At 40.8% G+C, this 24,328-nt stretch overlaps 1 protein-coding gene across 1 annotated transcript in view; it reads right to left on the reverse strand.

The window, feature by feature from the left end:
* DNAJC1 (DnaJ heat shock protein family (Hsp40) member C1) overlaps nt 1–23,015 on the reverse strand; it is a 109,352-nt gene extending 86,337 nt beyond the window's left edge. Inside the window, exon 1 of the mRNA XM_084260192.1 lies at nt 22,778–23,015. Within this exon, the coding sequence (XP_084116318.1) occupies nt 22,778–22,942 (165 nt within the window). The 5' untranslated portion in view covers nt 22,943–23,015. The remainder of the gene's footprint in view (nt 1–22,777) is intronic.
* Nucleotides 23,016–24,328: the final 1,313 nt, after the last annotated feature.

Here is a 24,328-nt window from a genome sequence, read left to right on the forward strand (position 1 = left end):
GCTAATCATTAGTTTTATGATTGGTTGTATCAGCTTTTTTCTCCAAGTCTATTATTCTAATACAGAGAAATAAAACCATTTAGAAATTCTCTCCACAAGGGAGAAACTACTAATTATTTTCACTAATTTAGGAGTTTTAACTAATGAATCACTTCCATCACTATTAAAAAGTAAGCTACAGTAAAAATTAATTCAGCAATACTATCAAGTCTTCAGTTCTGGGCATTTTTACTTTTAAATGACAAAGTGAAATATTGCCTAGAGATACAGAATTCATTCTTTGTTAAAAATACACATCAGTAGTGAATCCAGGAATATCCAAAGAAATTTACTGCATACATTGGTTACTAATTTGTGTAGTTTTATGCTTTTTCCAAGAATTCACTTTTTTCTTCAACCCAAGGAAGCAGCGGTTTGAGATTTGCTCAACAGTCACGGATAAATAAATGAAAATGCCACAAACAATTTTTAATGCCAAAGAACCTCAAAGTTGTAATGATTATATTAATATAAAGATACAACTAAGAGACAGTTTCAGAGCAAAGATGACCCCAAGTGTTAGCATAGTAAAAGAAAAAAGACAAAGGATTTTTAAAAGATCAATATGAATTTTCTGACTTTAACAGAGATGAAACCTAGAAATTGAGACCTTTGCTATTATCAGCAACTCCTAACCAGATAAGCAGAAATAAACACATTGCTTCTGGGGAATTGCTACTACTGCAGTACTGCTACTATGATTAACATAGAAACTATTTAGAACAAACTAGTTACCCTCCAGGAAGGGCAAGAGTTGCATCACAGCCTTCCCCATATACCCCTCTCCTCCCCCCCTTTTATAAGTGATTTCTGGACCACCAGATTTAACAATTGTATGCACTCATATAACAAATCCCTGAATGAATAAATTCATTGCTAGATAAGCTTATGTCTTGGGGAAAAAAACCCACAAAAACAACAACAAAACAACCAATCAAACCAGTTAGATTTGCTAAAATTCTCGTCAATCACCTAGAATAATAGACTTCATTTTACACAGATACACATATTCTCCCCATATCTGATTTTTGGCAATTATGCTGTTCAGCCTGGCAAGCAAACAGAGCAAGATTAACAGCAACTTCCTAAAACAAATTGATTACATGTTCCAAATGCTTTGATAATTTTCTTTGTACCTTTCAAATTTCAAACTCCCCTAAATCAAATAGTAGCACCTGGAAGAGCTCACACTAGGTTCTTTTAAAAATTGTATTGCACCACAGTAGCTAAGATTTTCCACTGCCAATAAAATAAATGCAGCCAACACATACCATGTAATGAAGTTAAATTTCATTGTTTTCTAACAAATCTTACTCAAAATAGCACTGACAAGAAACTCATTTCAATACTGTTCTATGCCACGTGATGTACTAATGCCATAGAGGGAGAAATAATATTTCACAAGCATATTTCCAGCAAATGAATCTCCACTGGCTGAAATGACAATTTTAAATACTGAACTACATTCAACTGTCATCTAACCTTTTCTTTTTACCACCAGCCAGAATACGTATTTGATATTTATTCAATAAGATAAACTTGAATTTTGCCCAATAAGTATGCTCTGGCTGCTATTGTACTAAACCAGCAACAGCAATCCATCAATTAGGCTAACAGATGCCACTTAATACCAGAAATAATAAGCTTAAATTTTTATTAAAGAATAAGAATGCTTCTTAAAAATAAGAATGACACCTGAAGCCAAAGTAAATGTTTGATAGCTTGGGTAAATTTTCACTTATGTTCAACTGTGAGTTGATGTAATATTGTCTATTATACAACTAGAATAACACTGCTAATAATCAAGATATTTTAAAATTATGCAAACATTTTTATATTCTCTAAAATTAAAACAGGCTGTAGATTCACAAAACTTAACAAAACTTAACAAGCTAAGTTCCTTATTTAGTATTCAATAAAAAAAAATAACTGCAAAGTATTAGCTGTGTGTATTTTTAACAAACAAGTTCAATCAAGTTCCTCGCTGTCATCTGCATGGATGTTTTTGATACTCATTCAAAATCACTTACATGTCAAAGACACTGCATGAAATTGAAACCTTTACTAATGCCAAGGTTTGACCCAGGATCCAAAATAAATCTGCATGCACAGACCCTTGTACCTACACAAAGCACCAATTACTTCAAATAAGGTTTTGTCTGTGCACTAGAGTCCACCCATGTGGAGCCAATTACTATAGCAGGGCCATTATATGGTTCATTTCCCCATACCAGCTTGGCAAGAGGTGTACATGGGTGTAGGAAGTGCAAAAGAACCTTCACTAATAAAGTGCCTCAAACACACGTCCGTGCATTGTCATATTTAATGTTACAACAAACACTGGGACTAGAACATGCAAAACAGTAAATACTGTGGGGCAGTTTACAATCTGAACAGTATTGTTCAAGTTTCTCTACTTGGTCCACCAGTCAAATCAAATTATCTTTTGTTTTAAAAAAAAAAAAGCTCGAATAATTATGCTGATCATAAATCTACATCACACATTTCTAACAATATGTATGTGTTACTAAAAACGTTGATAGGCTGTAGGATTTGGACAAATACTGTGAGAAAAATGTCAGAATTGCCTGCTCTTCAAACGTTGATAGGCTGTAGGATTTGGACAAATACTGTGAGAAAAATGTCAGAATTGCCTGCTCTTCAAGAAGTATAGTATGTTTATACTAGCAGAAGCACTGATATTACTTATTGATTACATCTGGTATAATTCCACTCCCAAATAGGAAAGTTGTTGTTTGAAATAATTATTATAAATAGGAGCAAACCACTTGAGTATAAAAATCTCTCCCCCATTGGAAGTACTGAAGCTCCATCTAGAGGCTTTTCTTCCTCTACTGTCATTTGTGGTATATGTAATATCACCTAGAAATGTGAACAATATTAAATGTCAGAGGCTTCCTTTGTACCTCCTCTTTTGTTATTCATAATGGGTTCTTGCCCTGAACCTTTGCCTGGCAACACTAGCTCCTTCACTGCCATCAAGTGGTAAGAAACCAAAAGTGAACTTAAAAATGTAAAATCTCAATAATCAGATTAAATGATCAGTATGGTAGAGAGACATCTATAAAAACTGAAAATCTATATGGTTCTTTTCCTTGAAGTTCTTGTCTATCTACTCCAGAGCACTGCAAAGCCACACACAATAAATTCAGCAACAGTTTCAACTCTCTCTTTGTAAGGTTCATTTTTACTTCAAATTGCACAGAATAAACATCTACATCCATATTCCTCAATGTTGCATTTAGGAAACAAAAGGCATCACAAGAAAAGAATTTTTAAGCAGTAATACGTGTAATTCTTACCACTTCAAAACTACTAAATTTGGCAATTAGGAGGAATTCCGTAACATAATTAGAAGGAACAGCACAAATGTCTCCTCAGGCTTAGTGTTGCCTATTGGCATTATCTTAGAAGAAAGGGCAGAACAGCAGCCCATCTCTTCAGCAGAGTATAATGCAGCAAGCATGCAGCTATGTCAGTCCCTCCCTTGCACTCCACAGCTGTAATCCACTGTGGAGATTTGTCATACCAGGAGAAGTCTCTACAAAGTTATCTATGGGGTAACAAGCACACAGCACCAAAAAAAAAAAAAAAAACCCACCTGGAAGGGTTTGTGTAGATCAAATAAATAGGAAAAAAAAAAAAAAAAGAGCTAATAAAATAACATCAGAATGGAACCAAGTTGCAAGACTTCAATTTCAACCCCTTCAGTGACTTAAGGTACAACTACTCCCAGGGTTGCCCATCACTCCCACATACAACACTTCAAATTACAGAAATCCTGTAAGGTCTTCACCATCACCAGGAATACCTCCAAAATAAACCTCCTAGTATACACGCAGTGAAATTGCATTAACTGCTTCTAGCTGCTCTTCCAGATATATAATCTTACTTCACTATACTTTCTCTTCAGCAGTTACTCCAACTGGCTACTTTGTCCATATCAGAAGATAAACTACAAAGACTTTTTGGTGTTCTCCTGTTAGAATAGCCACTAGCACATGCATGCAATGGAGCTTAAGAATTCACCTTCTGATAGAGAAATTAGAAAATGGAAAAAACAAAAGTTATCAGATTAAAATTAACATTAAAAAATATCATTTTCTGTACCAGAGATATTTCATGCTTTAGCAAGACTTCATTTTGGTAGATACCAAGTCCTGCATCTAGCAGTCTGCAGATTAAACCTGCACTAAGTACTGGGTGGCCGCTTACCTACTTCTAACTGAACAGAGCCAGGTCTCTGCTGAAAAGCAGGCTCAACTAAGCAGTCTGCTAAAACTCTGCCAACTGGGAAAGCAACCTCCAGACAGCCAAACTCTCCAGCTGGAAACGGTCAGTTTGAAAGATCTGACTTGTGTGCTTGCTTGGCCCTGGAGCCCAGCCTGCTCGTCCAAAGACACTTCATTTCTAGACCAGCAATTTTCAAACACAGTTGTGAAAATTCAAAATAATCATTGGTATAACACCTACATATTGAAATTGAGACCACATGAACAAGTATTTGAAGAATGACTGGAGAAAGCCACAAATAACAATCGTATTATGAAACTATGGACAATTCTTTCTTATGCAACACTGGGAAAGGAAGATAGAACTGATACTGACAAGCAGAAGTAAAAAATGGATCTTCAGAAATTACATGAGTGAGAGACCAAAAACTGAACAGAAAGGGTCAGGAAATTAGCGAACAAGCAAAGAAAAAAGAAAAAACCAATTGAAAACCCAACAACCGCAACTAAAGTATGTGAGGATTTTTAAAAAGGGAAGAATTAAAAAAGGAAACATACAGAGGGGCTGTAACATGCAGCCTAACGCCACATACAGCTTTAAGCTCAAGGCAACACTAACTGCCTGTTGCTTGGCAATTCAATCTTGAGGTCCAACTGAAAAGCCAAAACCAATTTTAGACAGTCATTTTAGTTACAGAAAGCACAGGGATTAGACAAAGAGGCAGTTCCTGACGGAATTGAAATGTAAGTTAACCAGGGTGCACACAGCCACTTTAGCTCCTGAGCTAAAAGAAAGGACTGAATTTATGATGAGCAGTGAAAACCACAGTAAAATTTGATGGCAGCAGGAATACATTTAAAAACAAACAAGCCAACCATGTAATAAAGAGAAAAGATGACCTCTGAGATGAAGAGCAACAAACAGAACACATTAGAGATTTAAAATAAAAAAAAAATACTTAGTTTTTCTTCACAAACACGATTACATATAGTTCAAGCTGACTGCAGATCTCTCAAAAGGATGTATCAAAGACACTGGTAAGAAAAGTAACCAGAGAAAGGAAGCTTTAAAAGTTACAGATAACCCCATATAGTATCGCTGATTGATTACTATAGTTCTTAATGAGGTGTCCAAAAAAATAACCAAACCCAAAACGCATCAACAAAAGGAATCTGAAGACAAAGTACAGTTTATATTTGAGAAGGACAGAGAGGACTGTCAGACTGTTCACTCTTTCAGACTGAAAATTATAACACCAAAAAAACCCGTAGCGCAAAAGCCATGGAAAGTGTCATCAAAGAAAGGAAAATAATTATTAGCTCCAGGGGCTGCATGGACAATCACTGTGAACTGCAATGCAGAAGGTTCCTAAGATGTTTTTACAAAGCCCTAACAATACTTCAGCATCACAGTCGGCTCAGCAATTCTCGGCTGTGGCCACCAGGGACCCTACATACCGCCCTCATTAAAGGAAAACACTCAGTGCAGTCCCGGCAACAATGCGGCTTGGTGAAAAATAAAGCTTTAGGCACAGCAAAGAACAAGAAGCCATTTAAGTAACTGTCGCGTTCTCCGTCATTATGCTCGGATTGACAGTTTGAAGACAGGGATTTAGTTTGGGGGCAAAGAAAAAAAAAATTCCATGATGCCCAGAGAGCTAATGGCTAGTGAAAACTGTAAACCTGTTGCCATATATCAACCTAGAAAATGAAGTCCTTGTAGGGAAGTCTAACCAGATCCACCATGAAGTCTAGCAAGGACTAAAGAGACTGAAGAAAGGGGAGAAAAAAAACAAAAAAAAAAAGGGGGGGGGTGGGGATCAATCTGCATAGTTTATTCATTTTGAGGGTTTATTTGTTATTTCCTTCACCCAGAAAAGATGCAAAGAGAAACTAAAACAAAATATGCAGGAAGTCTATGGCAAGCATCTGCTTCCTTGTTTGGACCACAGGTGTCTCTTCTAGTAGCAGCTGGATGGAAACCAAAGCCGTTGCCGTGCTTTGTCAAGATGGGAATATCACTGGGACTCTAGAAGGAAGGCTATGGCCTTTAGAAATTAAAGATCAACTAATCCAAAACACTGTCTGGAACTGGCTTTGTAAGAAAATACAGTAGGATTTCATACTTTATCCAAATAATACTACCAAGGTCCAACTTAAACAGAAATCAAAGGACAGTGTAATAAGCAAAATGCAATTTAAAATGTCATCAAAAGATCAGCAATGATTCTTTTGAAAATTGGCTCCTTACTTGGGCTCTATTAGTAACTGCAGTACATTTTCTGTATTACTGATGCCTCAAACTGTGGTGGTTCAGCCCCAAGCAGCAGCTGAGCACCACACCCCACTCACTCCAGGAGGAGAAACAGAGAGCCTCCATGGGTTGGGATAAGGGCAGTTTACTGACAACACTGCAAAAGGCGAACAATAGCTGAGCCCCGTGTCAGAATTCACACGCACCCAGACAGTGATAACACAGAGTACTTTACCCAACAAGATGATAACACAGAGCACGGCACTGATACAAGAACCTACCAGACACCCCAGCCACACTCAGCCTACCCTGGAGGCACCCAGGAGCACCCCTTCCCAACCAGCCCCTTTTATGGGGACATGCCATCAGGTGGTGTGGAAACAGCCCCAGCTAACTCAGGTCCCCTGTGCTGGCTGCTTGGGGAGCTACACTCTGGCCTAGCCGGAACCAGGACATAAACAAAACACAATTTTAGAGCATTTATCTAAGAGCACAGGCAGTAATTCCCGCTAAAATCACCAACTCAATATTTACATTAAAAATTTAATACAGAAGAACTCCAGCCTATTAGGCAATCCACAAGAGTGACCATAAGAAACTTCTCTAACTCCAGGCAATGTAACCAGCCATTCCAAGCACATGCTGGCTCCACTCAGTTCTCCTGCTTTCCTTCCTCTCACCGGCATGCTGGAACTGAAAGCGCTACCCCACACTGACTTAAGTGATAAATTTTACAGTACTGTAACTCATCTACAGTATTTTTTTTCACCCCTTCTAGTAATGCTTTTCTTTAACCAAGTCACTACAAAACATCCTTGTGGAAATGAATCCTCTTTTCAAGGTGCCTATTGCCAGCGTATGAATGTTACTACTGAAGTTCGACTGATCCCACAGCACAAGTATTAGGGTGAGGGTTAGAACAGCAGTTTCTAGACTGAGCAATTACCTCAAATACTCTTACCATAGAGACACATAATTCCTAGCATAGGAATTAAGAACTTGTATATTAATTAAGTCACACAAAAAACCCCCAGCAAATATGGGGATGGGACAGCAGGGAGGAATCAGTTAATCCCTACATTTTACAACACACTTGTTATCTTTCAAGTTTCATTTTTTGGGTATCTGAGCAATCAATGAACTTCAGGGAATATTTCTTCCTCCTCCTGATCACTGTTTCAGAACTCATACCATCTCATCTTTAAATGGCATACTGGTTTCATTATACTACTGGGCAAAAGGCCAAGTTTTTACCCTCAGAGTTTTATCGTTATTTTTCAGCTTCACCAACTTATACCAGATACCATCCCTTTAGGCATTCTTACCTTTGTGCCTAAATCCATCAATATGAATTTTGAAGGGAGCTAGCAGGCTTTTTGCATGTAGGGTCTTTTTCCTCTGACCACCCACTGCCAGTGGAGAGTCCAAAAGGCACCCCTGCTTGAGCAAGCTACCCCTTAAGAACAACCAAAATAATGGTCTTACTAAATTGTCTTTTGAATACGATACTCAGATGAGGAAGGGAAATGACCGCAATATAAGTACTTCTTTAGGACTTGCAGCCAAACAGCCTGGGACTCCACAAGTAAGCCCTGTCCAAGTTTGGGGGGGAGGCGCTGGGTTTTATGCTAATAGCAAGGTCTACTCTTGCAGCTGGAATAGGAAGTACTCTGTGTATTTGTCTTAGCTGAACTGCAAAATATTGAATACCTGATCAAGACACAATTCTATCTTGACTGAGTAATCAATGTTAGAAACCAATCTAGTCCAGTACTGTCTTTCCTGGCTATAGTATCAATCTGATCACGTCTAAACAGCTGTCATGTAAGGCTCTCATATCTCATGACAACAGATAGGATAACCCATACCATGATAACAATGGGATACTGTTAATTCAATGACAGTGTCTTCAAGTTAATCTCTTCAAAAAGAGCACAGAAGCTACGGGAATGAACCTTACACAGCCAGGAAGGGAAGAAACTTGCGTTTGGCAGCCTTCTGGTTTCTTTAGGTCAGAAATTTAAGAAGAAACTATGCCCCTGTTAACAGTTCTTTTCATTTTTGTTGTTGTTAAAAATCCAAACTTTGAGGAAGGCACAGACATAGAAGACAAATTAAATTATATATTAGAAATAAAACATGGATTATTTGTATTTGCACATACATTTACAAGACAAGTCAACATTCTGCAATGCAAAATGGCAATCTACACAAGAACATTTTTAATAAGTGTCCAAATTTATTTTCTAGACTTCAAATACTACAAACCAAGCACAAACAAGTCTTCTACTGAAAAATTTATAACATCATGGTTTAAAGTAAGAAGTGTAATATCAAGATTAAAGTTAGGGTGTGATTTTTAGTTGCAGTGTATTCCTCTCTAACTCTATCCCTTTTACAAGGGGAACGTAGTATTACCTAAACATTTTGGATTTAATACACAGCCTACTCAAACTTATATCTTCAGAGACTGATGATGGCTTTACCCCAAAATCAAGATAAAGCTAAGACATGCGTGACAAAAATCAGCTGCAGCACTAGATAATGCTTAATTGCATCTATACATTGCAATTTGTTGTCACACTGTGACAAACTGGAGCCTACACGGGACAATCCCAGGTCCAACTGTTAAGGTAGCTCAAAATAAGAAATATTCGCCAACATCTTTCCTATGAAATTGTCTATCTGCATTCTACACTCAATACATCATACCCACAAAACCACACTTACCAGAAAATGAGTCTGGTTCAGCTTTCCATAACCCCATACGTTTTTTCTAATTACTGTTTCTTTAGATTTTCAAACTTGGTTCCTCAGGGCACCACTTCAGATATGTAGATGTTAACAAAGAGCCAAATCTATCCTGGTTCACATCTCTTGACATCAGTCAAGGCATAAGCACAGCATGGAAGGGCAGGTAGGAATAGATATAGAGTTTAATTGCTTTTGATAGCACCTAGAAGTATGAGTTTATCAGGTCCCTGAACAATAAATATTTCAATTCTGTTTAGCAACAAAAGAAAATTGATTGTACACTAGAGGACTGTACTAAAACCTTGACATTCAATACACTTTATTCAATACAACTTTTAGCTTTAATATCTTCACTTAAAGTTTCTGCATTTCAAACAAAGTTTTCTGGTGCAAAATTTATTTTGGCAAGTTTCTATCTTTTAAAAATTTCTGGATGTGTAAGTATTTCATAAAACCACACCATGTGTCTCTCCTCACAAAATTAGTATTCAACAAAAAAAATTCAAATTTTTCACAGTGACTTATGTAACACAGCAATGCCAAAATCTTGCTTAAACCACTAAGAATGAGCAAAAGCGGTACCATCAAAATTAGGATAACTAAAGTAAAATAATCTCATTGCTTCCAAAACAATAAACCTAAACACATCACAGTGAGAACCTTGCTGAGGAATTTCTAAATCCACATAGTTATTATGGTATAAAGGAACCATAAGTCAAAAAGGAGGGTGGAAGAGAAGGGAGAATACAAACCAACTGTCCTTAATACAAACCCAAGCCCTGCATTTTACCTTCTGAAAAGAGGACAACTGTCAAAGAGTCAGATGTTACAGGGCTAATGCTAGTTACTAAAGCAAAGTGACCAAAAGCAGATGATACACTTCTGAATTCCTTCCAGGTATCTCAGTTCAAGGCCTGAGCTCCTAAGAAAGTGTGCTTAATCATCCATGTCTGGCAGCTAGAGGAACATGAAAGTTGCATAGCAGCCAGCCATTCTCCCTTCGAATCACCAATTTATTGATCATTAGATCACAACCACAAGGTGGTGGATTCTGTGCCAGCTCCAGTAGAATTAGTGGAATGTACATTAAAAAAAAAAGTCTTAGCTACTTCTTTCTAACTTGTTATCAGAGACCAATACAAGCCAATACAGACCTTGTTAATTTGTCCAAGCAAATCAGTGACAATTTACTTAATTTTTTCCAAGCATTTTATTTCTTTAAATGTAATAAAACCCAGGATGCAAGCTACAGACTGCTTGATGATGAAACTATGGAAAGTTTCATTCAGGAATAAAGCTGCAGCTATTCAAGAGATTCCCACATCAACACATTCTTTGCAGTAGACAAGTCAAGAGGAGCCAGTTCAGCTTGAAATAAATATACAAACATATTACTCCAAACAGACAGATGCCAAGGAGTCATCATGACCATATCTTTCAACTGAGATCGTTGAATGAAATTTATATACAAAGCTGCAGACTCAGCTACTCAGATACTCAGTACTGCAAAAAGATGTCACTGAGTAGCTCACAGGCTGCCAATGTGATCCCCAACCACACACACACACCAAACAAACAAACCCAAAACAGAATAATTACAGAACAGGAATTTTGTCATCCATCTTTACTAAACAGCAGTAGGGGCTACAAAAATAAAGTTACTGTAAACAGGGATAAACATCTGTTGGAAAAGGATGCTGCATGGCTTCTGCGAAGAGAAACGCTACCTCACCAGTCTCCCCAAGTGATAGCGCATCAGTAAGGCTAGAGAGTGGAAGTCCACCAGAAATAGTACAGTCCAACTTTGAAACAGCTTTTGACAAGGTTCCACACCAAAGGTTATCAAAGAAACTGACCTGCCACAGGGTGGGAGGAAAGAGTCTTACAAATAAAAAAATAATAAACAGGTTACAAAAAGCAAGGCTTAACAGCCAGTTTTCAGGGCAGAGAGTAGGCAGCTGGAAAGTCTCCTGCTGGGATTGGTGCTGGGACTGGCTTTATTCAGCACTTTGAATGACAACCTGAAGAGCAGAGCATGCAGTGAAATAGGTGACACTATACATTTTGGGTAGATACCAGACACTAGAGAAGGAATGCCAAGCCATCTGGCAAAAAAAGAGAGAGCTCCTACTCAGCATAGGTAAGACTGTTGCCTTAAGCTAAACCATGCCTACACAGAGCAGAGCCTGGAGTTGACGATTACAAATCATTAAGTGAACCAAGACACATTGCTGACGGTTCTCCAAACCCACTGAAAAAGGCACCACCATGAAGGCACCTTTTAAAATTACTGATCAAAAACTGTGGAGGCTGAGACATATGGGGAAACGGACTGCAAGGCATGGCAAGGTTCACGTGCTCTCCCTGAGTAACACCTTCTGCCACCACTGGTTTTTATTGTTTTCAAGAAAGATGTGAAAGGTTTATATAGAAACGTATGAGTAACAAGAAACCAGGACGGAAAAAAGCCAGATCACATTGACACAACTGAAAAAACCCCACCCAAAAACCAATGACACAAACATAAAACCAAGCCAGAAGTAAGTATCGCCAGTGACCAAAATAGTATCTAATTACACAGAGACAGATAGTGATTTTCAACCAGTGAATCAGAGGGCTGTGGAAACCAGTAAGCTACTGATCTACGTCAGCTATCGTCATTAAATTAAAGTTCGCTAACCAGTGGTCTGCGCCTCCACCAGAAAATTAAGGTCTCTATAAATCATACCCATTTGTAGGTAAGAAAGGTAGGTATAAGTGAGTGGAAGGCATAAATCATCATGATTGAGGAAATCAACAAGTAGGGAACTCATGAACAGGTTACCCTGTATCTGTCCTACAGGGGACATACATTAAAAAAAAATTAATGCATCTCTCTGGGTAAGCACCAAACATGATTCAAACAGAAAACACAGTGACCAAAAAGATTAACTAAATGCTGGTGCACTCCAGCATGGGAACTCAGTACTATGTAACTGAACACAAGCCAGTTATCCCTGATTTTTAAATACAGTACATGTATTTAGTATGTAAGAGCTTTAGTTCTTTTACTATTGCAAGCTGCTAGAGATGACTGTCTGGCTGACACCCTCAAATCTGTATTTCAATAGTTGAAATACTATTCTCAGCAGATACAGCCCAGCACACAAACTCGTTATTTTGTTTTGAATGCCAGTGGTTAGCTTGTACTGTTGAGAAGCTACTACAGCAGAAACAGCAGGAAATTTCGGGAGAAGAGAAACTACAAAGCACACAGGTTAAAAACTGACAGAAGTGCTTCCTATTCAACAGACAGACTCAGGTTGGAAAACTCGTTTATTTCAATGTTTTAATCAACAGAAATAAATGCTTGAATTGAATAAGATTTCCTTTCCTCAAAGTAAGAGTTTAAGTAATTCCTAATAGGAAATGAGAGGAGGCTTCCATATAGCATGAAATTTTACAGACTTTTTTTTATACCACAACATTGTGTCTAACAATGGCTACTACAAAGTCCTGTAAAGCAATTAGTAATATGACTGTAAAAATGACCACAAAATTAAGTGTCATACAGCTCTTCTATTCCCCCATCACAGCATTTACATCCCATAAAAGAACACTACAGGTAACACTAACTATGAAATATAAAAGCTAGTCTAAATCAGTTTGAAATTTAATAAAACACTGATCAGACTGTAGAATCATTCACAATATTTTCAGGGGTGGGTAAAAAAATACTATTGTCCTCTAACTGAGAAAGTGTTCACCCGAAATCAGTGCAACAACGCTACTTTGCAGCTTTCTCACATCTTCATCAGTACTGAATGCTTCCTTCAAGAAAGAAAACCACTTCACAGTGTCAGAGACAGCAGCATTTCAGAATTATAGTCCACGTATAAAAGCAAGACTCCCCTAGTTCTTCCTTCTCTCTTTAGGCAGAGAAAGATTGCAGAGTAACTTTATTACAACAGCTCCTATGCATCTTCTGGTTTTGTCTGCAAGTTTTCCAGATTAACACTGAGAATGGAGAATTTCAGATCTAGCAAAGATGAGGGACTGCTTATGCATTTTCCTTTTATTCCACTGCTTGCTTGTTTGACAGCAAGAAGAACAGTTTGTAAGGCCTGCAAGACAGGTCATTTAAGATATTTGTATTTAAGCAGCCCATCATATGATACAATACACAACCCTGCCTTAAAGTGTTACATTCAAACTCTGTTATTGTTTGCATAACTGTACCATACACCATGTGTACACCACACTGCCACATATGTAAAATAGTTTATAAATCACGTTTATACAGAGCTAGTAATATTCAAACAAGGCTGAGAGACAAAAAAAAAAAACAAAACCAAAAAAACCACCACCACAAGTAAAAGAAATCCAGAAATCCAAATCTTGTCATTTAGAGAGAAACAACTACAACAACTTTAAGCTGCAGGGAAAAAATATACTACTGTTTAGGAACCCAAAATCAAGAGAACCAAACTTTTAACAGGCACATCATACAGCTACACAAAAGCACAAACACTAACAAGCAAACCAAAAGCAAAAGCAGGTTTTCATATGCTGCAGGAATCTCCTCAGCCCACACGGATGTCAGTCCACTAGGATGCTGTGGAAAACCAAAACATTTCAGATATGCATTAATTTCCTCCACTTATTCATTTTAATATCAGACCTGTTCTTATAGATAAAAACCCCTTTGTTATCACTTACGCTCTCTCTTACTGGCTCAGCTGCACAACAGCACCACAGTCTCTTTGTTACTGGCTCTGCTGAGAACACAAGGAGCACCAACGCAACTAAGGAACATTTTACATTTTCATTTTATTTTTATATTTTAACAAGTACTTGAAGTTAAAACAGCACCATAGACACCTCATAGTATCTCCCTTAAAGCTACGGTTTTCTATAGATCTAATTAGAAAACCGTGATAACCTTAATCATAAAATTACCCTAGATGGAACATAAAAGGTTTCTCATTCAACAGAATGAAATTAAAGCTGCCTTTAAGATTTTTTTATACACAACTTTACAGACAAACGTGATGACCACAACCCACAGCAATCAAGTAGCAAAAAGCCCACTGGGAAGTAATTTACAAAACTGTATGTTCGTTTAATTACGTGGCTGGTTTAGATACCAACTGTGCTGGGTTTTGGTTGGGATAGAGTTAATTTTCTTCATTGCAACTAGCAGGGGACTATGTTTTAGATTTCTGCTGAAAACAGAATAATACATGTAATACAGGGATGAGCAGTGCTTTAGTGTCAAGGCCTTTTCTGCTTCTCACATCACCCCATCTGGGGGTGCACAAGGAGTTGGGAGGGGACACAGCCGGGAGAGCTGACCCCAACTGTCCAGAAGGATAGTCCATGCCATATGACACCATGCTCAGCATATAAAGCTGGGGGAAAGAGGAAGAAGAGATATTCAAAGTGACAGCATTTGCCTTCACAAGCAACCATTATGCATGATGGAGCCCTGCTTTCCAGGAGATGGCTGCGCTCCTGCCTGCCGATGGGAAATGGTAAAAGCATTCCTTGCTGTGCTTTGCTTGAGTGCCTGGTTTTTGCTTTACCTAGTACACTGTCTTTATCCCAACCCATAAGCTGTCTCTTCTCCAGTTCTCTTCCCCACCCCACCAGGAGGGAGGGAGTGAATGGCTGCCCCGTGCTTAGTAGCCAGCTGAGGCTAAACCACAACATGAACATAGGCAGGTAACAACTGCTCCAGCAAAGGAGATGAATCTGAAACTAGCACAAAATAGACAGCAACCAGAGGCCAGCAGCACAAGTTACCTACCATTGCTCACCAAGGAACTGGTCACTCCCTTCAATGAATTACAGATCAAACACAGAACTTACAGGAAGAAAAATAATAGCTCTTTTTTTTATTTCTGATCAAGCTATTCTGGATACATCCTTAAAGCAGTAGTGAAGTGGGAAGTATAGAGAGGAAGAGCTGAAGCAGACAGGAAAAAAAACCCAAATAATTCAAGATTGCTTGTTTTATCCTTTTCATAGTATTCTGCATACTGTTAGCTCCCTTGGGTTCCTAAACATAAGTCATTTCCTACTACTGTACATCCTACACAGCAAGAAAGAAGAAAAATATAATCTGAAAGAAATCAGATAAGTATTACATGAATGAATTCTCAGGGAAAGTAATAGTAAGTGTCTTTAAATGGTAGATTCTGAAACACTTTTGTGTCTTTAAGAAAGGAGCCAACAATGAAAGCAAAACCACTCTGGATTTCCTTGGACAACATCCAAGCAGAAATTTAATAGGAAACAATACAGAAAACCCATTTTTATGGAAAATACAAGTTTTACAAGTTTAGATGTCTTGATCATTTTTAAACGCAGCAACTGTGAACAAAAACCTGAGAGAATGTTATGCATATGTGGTATGTGTCAGGGCACTTACAGAATGGATTATGTAGTGTATCAGCACTGTTAAAAAAGAAAAAACATACCACCCCAAAACACACACCTACACCTGAAAACCCATACCTTGCACCATCCTCAGTCACAAATCTGAGACATTATCATAAATGCTTCTTTATGTTGACTTTTATGAGCAATTAAACTAACCCATAGATCAGAACAACTTAGATCAATAGGATCCAGGTGAATAAACTCAAAAATTACTTAACGTAAGTTATCTACATTTTTTATGAAAACCAGAGTGTCCAGAACTGGTGGAAATCTCACTTTATTGTATAACTTACAGGTTAAAACCACAAGGGGATGCAAAACTGTGTCTCAGTAACATACTGAGAAAAAACCCATTATTACTTTTATGGAATGAATTGAGGTTGCAGCTAAAGCCACTAGAAACAAATCTGGATTTTCCAATGCTATTTTTGTTTGAACTAGTGCATTGAGATATTACTACCTCAATGTTGATAGTCTATTGGCAGGTGGGATGGGCATTTTTTGGCTGTAACTTCCACAACAGGAGCCAATTCTTAAAGTAAAAATAATTTTAAAAAAATTTAAAATTGAAGAACTCATCCATCACGAACCAGTAATGTGTGCTTGCAGCCCAGAAAGCTAGCTGTGTCCTGGGCTGCATCCAAAGAAGCATGGTCAAGGGAGGTGATTCTTCCCTTCTGTTCTGCTTGCCGACCAGGAGGGACTGGACAGGAAAGCTGAAGAAGGACTGTTTACAAAGGGCACAGAGTGATAGGACAAGTGGTAACGGTCTTCATCTGAAAGCACACAGATTTAGATTAGAAATTAGGAATAAATTCTTCACAATGAGGGTGATGAGGCCATTCTATGACATGCTAATCTTAAAAAGAAGCAGGGAGTAGAACAGCCTCAAGTGTTAGAAGAGCAATGAAAGTAAGTCTTTAGAATATGATCCAGGTGTCACTGGGAGGACAAAACAAACTGCCAGTCATCCTCATTTCCCCTTCCTTGTCGTCCTTATGACCCACTCAAAGCCAGAAAATATAATACTGACAGCTTCAGAGATCACCATTCTTTATGAAAAATAGGTTACCAAGCCTACATCCAAGAACTTTACCTACATGCATTCACAACTTTAGAACTGCAGTGATGTACATGCTGCATGTTATCCATACATACACTTGCATAAAACAAGACTACAGAAAAACCTATTACAGAGAATTTTCTTAAGTCTCTCATAATGCCTCATAATACCATAAAAGCCACACAGTTTGTTGTGGGATTCATTCCTGGTAAGGTTCTTACAGGGCACTACCAAGAGGCAAAATTCAGCATCAGCCGTTTACCACAAACTAGAGCTGTAAAGGTGCATTTACCTGACTTTTTTAAATGCAGATCAGGAGTGACCAGGTAAAGCAAACTTCCTTATTCAACCCACTGACTGCGTATCATGAGGCAGTCCTGGAGTGGATGAACTAGATTCCTTTTGTATAGAATTGAACTGTGAGATGTAAAGCCAGAAGTACAACCTGCACACTTTTAACACAAATGGGCATTGAATCCATGCAGCCAGCCTGGAGCTAGTTCAAAAGAAAAAAAATAAAATCCCTGAAATGCAAACAGTGCAGACACCAATTCCTCAACACCAAATGTGTTCTACAGACGCAACCCTGTCAGACCATGCTACTTGCCAAGGTACACACAGCTCCTCTATTCCTACTGTTCTTGGAAGGAGCCTATTAGCCCAGTATGTCCATCTCATCTAGACAGGCTGTGGCTTCCCACAGCCAAAGAAATCTGATTCCTTGGTTTTCATGTCTTGTGCTCTCTTGGAATTGCTAACATAGCAATGTCTCACAGGCCATAGGACCAAAATCAGGTTGTGCACATGCAGTTCTGACTTTGTGCTGCAGCATCACTTAGCAAACCCATCATTGAGCAATGATAGGGATACAATGCTCTTGATTCTCTACAGTACAGCCACATGAATGGATTACAGGCTTGTTCAAAATAAATCTTATGTGCCACAAGGAAAGCATAAGCCAATACTGAAAACCAACATCTCTCAACATTTTTGGGGGGTTATGTATTTATCCAGTGTTGGCCAGCAAGCCCTACTCACAGGTTAACCCTCCTCCCTCAGGAACTTGAGTTTCCAGGGCCTCTTCTACTACCTCAGAGGGTACTTGGAGAAACTTTCCATGTTTGCTTTCATACACTGCACAAGCCTAACAAAACTTTCCATACAAACCTGTTCCTTTATCTGATTACCAGTAGACGCCAAAGCCTTATTCAGAAATTCTTTGGTCCTACATTATATATAGCATACTGCTCTGCACAGACCAATGCTCGTGCATTTCAACACATCTTCACAAACATTTCCTAAAAATTTCTTGATCAGATCCCTTGTCTCCAAGAGCCAGATCACAAACTTTCAAAAGACATCCAGAGGTCTATAGTATCTTCCTTACTACAAGCCAAAATGAATAAAGAAGCAGGCAATTCCCTTGAAGCCATATAAAGGGTTACCATCAAAACTATGTTTTGACAAGGATATCCACAGGTTCAATTGATGCCAAATTGATTCATCCAAAGCATATCAAATTTATGCAAGTAACAACTACTGAAAGCTGTAAGAGACAAGAAAATTAACTTGACCAGTGCATTTGTCCACTATACAAGCTTGTAGCTCCCCAGATCTTCCTGGATTAAAAAAAAAAAAAAAAAAAAACCAAACAAAAACCTGACATCTCATTCCCAGGTAAATTTATTACTGAGATCACACAGTTTCTGGTTTAATTCTGTTGCTTCACCCAAGTTTTCAGATGAATACTATTTAGACCTGATCCCTTTGTCAGTTTGAAACTGGCTACACTGAAGTGATTAATGAAATTATTATTACATCTGATCTGTCAAGAGTTTATGGTTCTATTTTCTTCAGTAACACATGTCTTGGGGGACACGGAAATGTAATCTTTCCTCAAGCCAACAGTTATCTCCCCATTCAGACGGGTCAAACCTCTTGAATGGCTCATTTAAAACATTACTGATCTCAAGTTAATCACATCACCAATTTAAGAACCACCAAAGAAACATGAATTCTGAGTAACTCCCAAAGTGTTCAGAACAGCAGCAGCAATAACATAACAATGCAAAACTTCTTACATATGTTACCATTAGATCTTAGGGATTAAGAAACAGGTAGCGTTCTTGTATTAATTTCAGATACTTCTTAATCTAGGTGCTCAGCCCTAACACTTGAACATGATGACCTCCATAGGCCCCTTCTATCCCCAACCTTCCTCTAAATATATGTAGGTTTCTCAGCAAAGCCCTCCTTGAAGTCAATCACTAAAGACAGTTATTCTAACATCCAAGACAGCCACAAAGTTACTCTTCCTCTGTCATTCCACATTCACAACAAAGACCACTTCCATTAGATCATTCTCTATCTCAGTCACCAATCTTGGAAAACACTACATCGGCTTCAAACCTAACAGCCTGATAGTGCTGGATGAGTCACCTGACAATGCCAGGATGCTCCCACAAGGCCCTTGAAAAGACAAAATACAAACCCCTTACTCTCACAATCATAGACTAGCAACAAAAGAAAAGGATCATAATTTCTCTCCAGTCCCAGGGGAAAATCCAACAGCCAGAGGCTCCATCAAAGCATGCTACAGGACTTCCCACAATGCCTTCCACATCCAGTCAGTTGAGGTCAAAAATCAGTTTCTGACACTGCCATATGAGGTTCAACAAGCAACCAGTGTCACAATTCTCCCATCAAAACTTCAGCTAGTTTAATGTCTTGAGGAAGCACTGGAGTCATTCCTTTTTTTTTTTTTTTGAAAACACAAGATGACATGTTTAGAAGAAATCTGGCAGCCCTGATACACTACTGTTAACAAATATGGTTGAGCATCTGTATCTCGGATGGAGAAGTCACATTCTGCATAACGGAGAAGTGTTTCCTCCCCCAGAAATACATGAAGGAAGAAGGGATTATCAGGACACGATACAAGGCAATCAGTATCAAGAGAAAAGGGGGGAGGAGAGTGGGCTGGAGGAGAAAGCAAGCTTTGATGAATAAAAAATTCTGAAATAGTCCAAAGGCAACTGTCACACATACTGTGCCTCTTGTGCTAAAATACTCAGAAAAACATGTGAATACAGGGAATAAAACAGCTAGCACCAGAACTACAAAAAGTTAACCACAGCATTCTAATCAAAGGCATCCCAGATAAAACAACAGCAACATACAACATAACGTGCAAGCTGCGTTAAACCAGAATTTTACAAAATAGCAGTAAACCTGAAGAAACACTCAAACAGCACATAGAGATGCAAGAGGGACACAAAACTATTGGAGAGTGTCCAAACGAGGGCAACGAGGACGGTGAAGGGTCTGGAAGGAAAGTCTTACAAGGAGAGGCTGAAGTCCCTTGGTTTGTTCAGCCTGGAAAAAAGGGGGCTGAGAGGAGACCTCATCATAGTTTAGGGCTTCCTGACAAAGGGGCGTGAAGAGGCAGGCACCGATCTCCTCTCTTTGGCAACCAGTGATAGAACCCAAGGGAACGGTATGAAGCTGAGACAGGGGAGGTTTAGGTTGGGGGTTAGGAAGAGGTTCTTTACTGAGAGAGTGGTCGGGCACTGGAACAGGTTCTCCAGGGTAACAGCACTGAACTTGGCTGAGTTTAAGAAGTGTCTGGACGATGCACTCAGCCACATGTGCTGACCTGGCTGGCCCTGTGTGGAGCCAGGAGTTGGACTAGGTGATCCTCATGGGTCCCTTCCAGCTCAGGATATTCTGTGATTCTATCTAAAAGGCGACTTTGTGTTAAGACATCTGCGGTAGGATCCAGAACATCTGAGATTTGTGCACCTCTCTTGACCTTGTTACAAGATCAGACACTGTTCTCATATACTACTTTGAATGTCTGCATCTGCCTAGTGAATTACTGCAAGTCAGAACCCCGCTTCAGTAGCTTATTTGAAGCTGCAGGTATACGTCAGAGCTGGAGAAGCAAGCAGCAGGAATAAAGGATACAGTATGGAAGAACCTGTAGACTTATAAGGTACCTTCCAAGCCTTACCAATTTCTATTGAAGGTCAACTTCAACACTGTACACTCTATTACTGTGCTCACAGGTATATTCTGCTCCATGTGGAAAGCATCTTTACATCTCTCTCCATGTCAAGTCATGGCTGTAACAACATGATGAGTGACTAGCATACACTTATAACTAACAAAACTTCCTTTCATTTACATTGCACTGCTTCCAACTTTTTCTGTGCTCACACACTACCAGTGATTCAGTTCTCCATTAAGAGCAGAAGTAGCGTATTTGCTTGCTAAAAGTAGCATTATATTTTGCCAAAATTATTGTGCGAGGTACAGATTCAGCCATAGAAGAAAGGATTGCAAAAGATATTAACAGAGTTGCATACCAGAACTGAACATCACTAACTGAAACAAAGAAAAGTGTGTATCCCTACGTTATCTAACACTGAAATTGCCTTTGAGCAATTAAAAGGGAAAGTGAAACTTAGGCAGCAGTATCTGCTGTGCTACTCTATATATGATGACATTCCATAGTATTTAACACAAGATGCTTAGGAAGTAAAAGAAAGAAGAGATGAAACTGACTCAGAATTCCCCAACCATCATTAAACACCACAGTCCGTAGATTCCAAAACAGGACCCTTACATATTGCAGACACCTTCCCTCTCTTTGTAGATATGGACCTAATGAGATGCACCTGAAAATACAGGTATGATTCTTAAACACTAGAAGAACTACAACAGAATAAACTTTAAGTTTGCCAGGGAAGCCATTTGAATAGCAGGATCACCCGCCAGAATGCAGAGGTGCTGGGAGACAAAAAACAAAATGTCTTTTGGGGCTTGGTGAAGTAACAAATTATAAAGAACTGCATATTTAATTACTGAAGGAGGAATACTGACTGGAATAATGAAAAAGAAAAAAAAATAAAGAAGATTGCTAAGATTCATGACAAAACACCAAGTGAGATCATACAGACAGGAGTTGAGCATCTAGAGATGAGGAAGGCCATCAAGTGGAAGCCAGTACAAGTGATACAAGCTGAAGATGCCACACAGCAGCAAAACAAGCAGCCACATCTAAAACATATGCAAGAAACACGGCATAAAAGTGTCTGGAACATGAGTTCCTGCCTTGACTACACTTGCATGAAAATTAACTGAAGGTGCATAACAAATGTTTTAAGGTAATCTTAAGCATTGCCGAGCAGATACATAGAAAGTAAACAAACATAACAATCTACAAGCCATTACCATGGTAAAGTATCACAGCCTACCACATGGCACGCATGAGAGAAAACAGGAGCAGCAACACACGGTGATGAACAACCTTAGGAAGAAAAGGAACCAGCAGCTATGCAGAATGAGGGAAAGATGAGAAACAGCTAAACCCAGGATATGCATGGGAAGTGGGAGAAGTCCACGAGCTACTTTTGTCTCGCTGTAGCTTCATTTGGAGGATATATTCAAAAGAGCAACAGGCAGCAGGGACACACAAAGATACCCCGGGAGAGGGAGGGTTAATTTATGGTGAGGCCAGAAGAACATCAACAACAAAAATACCAGAACAGTATCTGAAGGCGACCAGAGCCCCTGCAGAGGGAAGGACGAGGCTGAGGAACGGACTGGAGCCTTTCCCTGAGCTTCCTGAGCCCGGGCACGGGGTGGGGGGCCCGGACTGGAGCAGCAGAGCGGGACAGCCGCACGCGTGCCAGGGCAGGAGGCGGATGACAGCGTCAGGCGAGAAGGCAAGGAAGGGGCCGGCGGCGTGCCCAGCGCCCGTGTGCCGCGGGGAGCAGCCGGGCGGCGGCAGCGCAGGGGGGGCGGGGGAGGGGGGAGCCAGCCAGCCAGCCAGCCAGCCAGCCAGCCATGTTCGGCGGGGGCAGGGACGGCGGTGACAGGCGAGGCCCGTGCCCGAGGGAAGGGACCGGGGCAGGGGGTGGCAGGGAAGGCGCGCCTCAGAGCCCGAGGCGGGCAGAGCGGGAGGAGGGGAGCCGGTCCCTCGCTCACCTGCTGCACCCCCAGGAAGTCGTAGAAGTTCCGCGGCACCTCCTCTACCAGGTCGAAGAGCTCCAGGTCGCCGCTGTCCCAGGCGCGGGTGCGGGGCGCCACCAGCGCCAGCAGCACCAGGAGCGGCAGCAGCCGGAGGCGCGGCGCGGGCCGCAGCCGGCCCATGACCCCCCTCCCCCGCCCCGGCGGCAGCGGTGGCGAGGACGTGGCCGGGAAGGCACCACTGAGCCCGCGCACACCCCGGCGGCGGCTCCGCACTGAAGGGAAAGAAACAGGCCCAGCCCCGCCGGCAGCGAGTCCCACAGAGGCGGGGAAAGCGCTTCCCGCTTGGCCAATCGCCGCTTCCTCACAACGTGACGTCGGGTACCCCGGCAACCGCTGGCGCTCGCGCAGTCGAGAGGCTGCGGGGCGGGGGGGGGGGGGGGAAGGGAGAAGGGGAGTGCCCGCTGGCCCGGCGCGGGAGAGAGCGGCAGTAGCGCGCGGCGGTCAGGCGCGAGCTCTCTCCTCGCGCCCGCCCCGCGCCGCCTGCCGGCCCTGCCCGCCTCCTCCTCTCTCCTCACGCCGCAGCCTGCCAGCCCGCCCCCGCCTCCTGGCGCCGCGCGGTGCCCTCGCCCTTCCCCGGGGCTGCCGGAGCCCGTTCCGCGCCCCCCGTCACCCCGGGTAACCCCGCGAGGATCACTCCTCCACACGCGCCGACCCCGGCTGTCGGGAACGGGAACGGGCCCTGCCCATCCCCGCTCCGAGCAGCCGGGGAGCAGGGGCCTGAGGGGCGAGACCCGCTGCCCCGTTACCAGGCGCTTTCTCGGTGTCGGGAGCGCCGGTCAGCTTTTGGACTGATGTCGTCCGCCCTGCGCCTGGCACGGCCTGTGCTCGCTGCGGGGAGAACGCCGCGGAGGGCGGCTGGCTGAGTAACGCGGTTGCCCGGGTGTAGGGCCTCAGTGCCCCGGCCCCCTCTGCCCTGTATTTCTCCTTAGAAATGCGTTGAAATAATTAATTTCTTGCCTGCTCCACCCTAAAATCACTCCAGTGTATTGTCAATCCAAATTCGGTTTTTAAACTGTTTTCCCCGGCCCTTTAATCCTTTCCTTCCTTGTATTAATGTTAAGCATGAATGCACAATGAGAAATTAGATGGAGACTTAATGGGTCAACAGTACAAATTCATCAACATTAAATCACTTTTCTGCGGTACAGTCAGACTCCTCTTAACACCCCACCTGTTTCATCTCTCTTCAACCTAGGCCTGGTTAATAACTCACTACGAGAACAATATCTTAAAAAGAAAATAAGACAGTTTCACTCACCCCAAACGTATCCATGAACTGAACCACGTTCAGAAAATAGTTCTTCCAATTTAAAAAAAAAAAATCCCTAAATGCCACTCTTACGTGCACCTAAATTCACTCAGGAGGAGCTAGGCACCGTTTACAAAACCTCTGTACAGTAGAGCACTGCCTTGGATCTCATCTGGGAATAGCAAGATGTGGCTTTAAAATACATTCTGCTTAATTCAGGATAAGGACTTGAACTAACATAACCATTATCAATTTTC

The sequence above is a fragment of the Gallinula chloropus genome (genome assembly GCF_964237585.1).
Source record: "Gallinula chloropus genome assembly, chromosome: 2".
NCBI lineage: Eukaryota > Metazoa > Chordata > Aves > Gruiformes > Rallidae > Gallinula > Gallinula chloropus.